This window comes from Berghia stephanieae, chromosome 9, assembly GCF_034508935.2.
Source record: "Berghia stephanieae isolate SIO BIC M18660-M18661 chromosome 9, UCSD_Bste_1.3, whole genome shotgun sequence".
NCBI lineage: Eukaryota > Metazoa > Mollusca > Gastropoda > Nudibranchia > Aeolidiidae > Berghia > Berghia stephanieae.
In genome coordinates this window covers 40,812,387-40,817,627 of record NC_088368.1, presented here as the reverse complement: position 1 = coordinate 40,817,627, position 5,241 = coordinate 40,812,387, and the positions used below count along the sequence as shown (strand labels likewise).

The window sequence follows — 5,241 nt, the reverse complement described above, 5'->3', positions numbered from 1 at the left end:
ATAAACTTAGCTTCAAAACCAAAAAGTATAGAAAAATAAAGGGGAGTAAAAATGACGCTTATAAAATATACAAAACAACGTTTCGGCCTTTGCCCTTCTTCAGGTAAAATACCAAAAAACTTGCCCGTATTATTTCTGTCTTTTCAGAAGTATAAATATCACTATGACTTCAACCAAAAACGTTTTTCTTACTTTTCAGAAGTAAACTATTACTTTGTCTTCAACCAAATTTTTTTCTGTGTTGTTTTAAAAAGAAGTATAACTATTACTTTGACTTCAACCAAAAACTTATTTCTGTCTTTTCAGAAGTATAAATATTACTTTGACTTCAGCCAAAAACTTATTTCTGTCTTTTCAGAAGTATAAATATTACTATGACTTCAACCAAAAACTTATTTCTGTCTTTTCAGAAGTATAAATATTACTTTGACTTCAACCAAAAACTTATTTTTGTCTTTTCAGAAGTATAAGTACTATTTTGACTTCAACCAAAAACTTATTTCTGTCTTTTCAGAAGTATAAATATTACTTTGACTTCAACCAAAAACTTATTTCTGTCTTTTCAAAAGTATAGAAATTACTTTGACCTCACCAAAAACTTATTTCTGTCTTTTCAGAATTATAAATATTACTATGACTTCAACCAAAAAATGTTTCCTGTTTTTTTTCAGAAGAATAAATATTACTTTAACTTCAACCAAAAACTTATTTCTGTCTTTTCAGAAGTATAAATATTACCTTGACTTCAACCAATTTTTTTTCTGTACTTTCAGAAATATAAATATTATTTTGACTTCAACCAAAAACTTATTTCTGTCTTTTCAGAAGTATAAGTACTACTTTGACTTCAACCAAAAACTATTTTCCATCTGGTATTCCCAAAACGTCGGTGGAAACGATTGGGAGATGTATGATGGCAATGAGAAGGTGTTTTATTACAGGCAGAGCAACGGAGAATGCGGGTAAGAGCGTAGCCATCGTAAACTTATAGATAGAACGAAGTTGACGTCACACTGGTCTTTGTTATTGTTTTTTGCCATCCATGTTTATGAGAATTAACCCTCTCCTTACCAGCCATTTTCAGAATTTTCCCAAAAACTTCACACCCAACCAACACAAAAACAAACATTTCTTATTCAAACAGAAAAGCAAAAAGCACATTCTATACAGAATATTGTTCGACAATATGGGCTCTGTTAGAGAATGTTAAGTTTTTATAGCTATAGCAAAAAAGAAATGAAATCTGGATGAGAAAAATGACGGTTGCATCGTAACGAATGTGACAATTTTCCAATAGGTGTAAGGACAGCGTTAACCAGACCGTGCCATCGTTATCTTAAAGCCTGACACTAGAACCGTGGCCATCGTTATCTTAAAGCCTGACACTAGAACCGTAGCCATCGTTATCTTAAGGCCTGACACTAGAACCGTAGCCATCGTTAACTTAAAGCCTGACGCTAGAACCGTAGCCATCGTTATCTTAAAGCCTGACACAAGAACCGTAGCCATCGTTATCTTAAAGCCTGACACTAGAACCGTAGCCATCGTTATCTTAAAGTCTGACACTAGAACCGTAGCCATCGTTATCTTAAAGCCTGACACTAGAACCGTAGCCATCGTTATCTTAAAGTCTGACACTAGAACCGTAGCCATCGTTATCTTAAGGCCTGACACTAGAACCGTAGCCATCGTTATCTTAAAGCCTGACACTAGAACCGTAGCAGTTTAGTGAGAATTACCAATAAACGTGGATGGCAAAAGACAATAACAAAGAGGCGAGTGACGTCAACTTCATTCTATCTATAGACATGTATCACTGTGGCAATGTACCTAAATGAATGATATAACAACAGTTTCATAAAAGAACAAAATAATAATAAAACAAATTAATAATTGATTAAATGTGACCCACCGTGTCAAAGAGGTATTATGTCGGGATACACTATGGTAGGGAAATTGAATTCATATCCACAAATATAAAACGTGGGTTTACTTTCTCTACGTCATGGTGGAATATAAATACTATTTATTTCTTTGCAAAAACTTCTAAGGTCCAATTTCTCATCATTCTACCTCTAAATTTACAATTTTGGGTTGTGAATCATCCCGACATAATACCGTTTTGAGAAGGAGGGTCACATTTGTTTGTTAAAACATGGCCTCAATGCTCTTCCTCTGTCATTATTATTATTATTATTATTATTATTATTATTATTATTATTATTATTATTATTATTATTATTATTATTATTATTATTATTATTATTATTATGATGATGATGATGATGATGATGATGATGATGATGATGATGATGATGATGATGATGATGATGATGATGAAGAAATTGATGACTGCGAGGATGTTGGACGACATCGACGACAACAACAATAATCTTTGTACGTAATGATTTCATGTAAATGAATCAGAACTCTTTTCTAACCACGACATACGATTTAAATATTCATGATGTCCATCTATATAACTTCCATACACACCCAGCCAATCCATCTTGTCTCCTCAGCAAAGACCAAATCGAAATCCCTTCAATGGTTCAGTGTGTCTCGAAATATGCCGAGTACAAGGGAACTGCTGATGAAAATGGAGTTATAGCCGATGTATGGGACCTCCATTATGTAAGCATTAACTCTTTATCTCCCTTTGTCATGGCATGCTGGGGAGTCTTTGGTCTGGCTTCCCACCCCAACCTGTATTCCTTGTCAGCTGCATAACATCAGGAGTTGATCTGCAGATGCATGTTCCTCATATAATTAATTTTTATAGGGGTTAGTCAAGTAGCCTTCATTTTGTCTTTCCCACAGTCTCTTTCATGATTGACGGTCGCCCATTCCCCGCCACCTACTGTTTCCTGGCTTGCAGTCATCTATTTCAGTTATTCTTTCTGCTTAATGGGCCATATTTCATAAACAGAGGATCGTCACGTCCTGAGGCATTTGTGTCGATGAGAGATTCTGTGGGCCTTAAACAAAGGGATTCCAGGGATAGCTTTAACTCCCTTCCTAACAACCATTTCCAGAATTTTCCATGCACCATTACGCCAATCCTACACAAAAATCGATTTTTCTTTCTCAAACAGAAAAGCAACACTTACATTCTATATGTGACCCCTCGTCTCAAAACAGTATTAAGTCGGGATGATTCAGATGCTGAAGATGGAATTTGTAGCCAGAAATATCAGACTTGAGTTGAGTTTATATGCTTTATAGAGGGGAATGAATATTATGTTTTACTGTGCTAAATACCAACGTTTCATATTTTTTGACCACTTTAACATTAATTCGATTTTTTAGCATCTGGTCCATTCCGACATAATACCGTTTTGAGACGAGGGGTCACATATATTATATTGTTCCGCAAAATGAGCTCTACAACACAGTGTCAAGTTTTTATAGCTAGACTAGAACAAAATCTTTTCTTTAAGTTTCGTGATGCAACTACAAAAGACGTCTAACTTCTAGGTCATGGCATAAGACCGAAGGGCTAGAGCTCAGGTTGTCGATGGTTCGGATAAGTAAGTAAGTAAGTAAGTGATACAAAGAAAAATCTAGAATGTGAACATTGTTGATTTCATCGAACGAATGTGACGATTTCCCTATGGTTGATAAGGAGAGGTTAACTTTTTACCTAGTGAAGAATTCTCGATGGCATGTTTATAATCATCATCACAAATATAAATAAAATTCCCTTCATTCACCACATAGGGGAATTTGTCTCTATGGTCTATTCGAAGGGGAAGACTGGAATAACCCATTATTATAATGGTAATAGTAATAATAGCAATGGTAATAATAAAATAATAATAATAATAATAATAATAATAATAATAATAATAATAATAATAATAATAATAATAATAATAATAATAATAATAATAATAATAATAATAATAATAATAATAAATAATAATAATAATAATAATAATAATAATAATAATAATAATAATAATAATAATAATAATAATAATAATAATAATAATAATGATGATGATGATGATGATTAATATTTTTCTTACAATTTTGTTATGTGCAAAGCAACATCTGATTAAGAAAAACGGTCTTCGTATCATTATATCGTTACAGATGTGACGATTTTCTTGTGGGTGGTAAGTAGAGGGTTAAAAAAAAAAGAGAAAGTCGTGTCTCACTTCCGTATGTCTAACACACAACAAATAAAGATGGGACACAACACAGCAGTTCTAGCCCTCTGTGCTCGCTGAGTCTGCGGAGTCGATAAAATGATAGGAAACGTATAAAAGTACTTAGGAAAAATGAAACTGAGTCATTTGAATAGAAATCATATAGACAAACTAGATTCAATAACTAATTGGATTCAATAGTCTGGTGTCATATCGCCCGGCAACGGCGGCCATCGTGGTTTTAAACAAAGAAAATCGGTACCTTTTATTCTTCATGCTGGCTAGAACTTTTCATATGTCATGTGATCAGAATGTGTAAAAGTCAAAACATGATCAGATTTATAATGTTTTTTTTTTTCCCCTCTGGATCCACTTTTATGCTTGTCGGAGAAATATTTCATAAGGGTGTTCCGATAGGTTAGAGCCAGTTACTAAGTTACCATGCGTCATTACGAGGGACGTGACGTTACGACTGTTGAAGCGTATTACTAAATAAAAAATAATTAAAATAGCCAAAAGGCTATCTTCGTGAATCTAGAGGACGTCGGCAACAATTGGGTTGCCAGATTCATTTCAGGCATTCTGCCAACTGGATTGATAAAATCTGCCAAATACCACAACAATCTGCCAAATACCACAAAAATCTGCCAAATACCACAAAAATCTGCCAAACAGTACTATTTATAGTAGATACCCCCTTTGGAAATTCACCAGTTTTTAAAAACAAAAAATTCGCAAGGCCAATGTTATAAATGTTTTTTTTTTCATTTCCCAAGTTTAAAAAAATCACTAATACATAAAAAGTGCCATGGAAAACGTGGAGTAGACTTATACATTCATTCCTAGGCCTCGGAAAATAAAATCTGCCAAATATCTGCCAAACTGCCAAACCGTTTTTTTCTGCCAGACGACTTCAAATTCTGTCAAAAAAAAAGGACATTTGGCCGAAAACATTGGCAACCCTGGGCAACACACAAGCATAGACAATCGAACTAGGTCAGGTTGTCGGGTCAAGGTTATGGCACTGTGTCGTCTGCTAAACCCATGACAAGATAGGCTTCAACAGTCGTGACGTCACTTCCCTCGT

At 34.2% G+C, this 5,241-nt stretch overlaps 1 protein-coding gene across 2 annotated transcripts in view; it reads left to right on the top strand.

The window, feature by feature from the left end:
• The first annotated feature begins 830 nt into the window (after positions 1-830).
• The window catches only part of LOC144979390 (uncharacterized), a 7,105-nt gene continuing 2,694 nt past the window's right edge, over positions 831-5,241 (top strand). Inside the window, exons 1-2 of one of the 2 annotated variants that reach the window (XM_078926040.1) lie at positions 831-962; positions 2,523-2,634. In XM_078926040.1, the coding sequence (XP_078782166.1) occupies positions 907-962; positions 2,523-2,634 (168 nt within the window). In that variant the 5' untranslated portion in view covers positions 831-906. The remainder of the gene's footprint in view (positions 963-2,522; positions 2,635-5,241) is intronic. The other variant, XM_078926039.1, reaches the window with a different exon arrangement.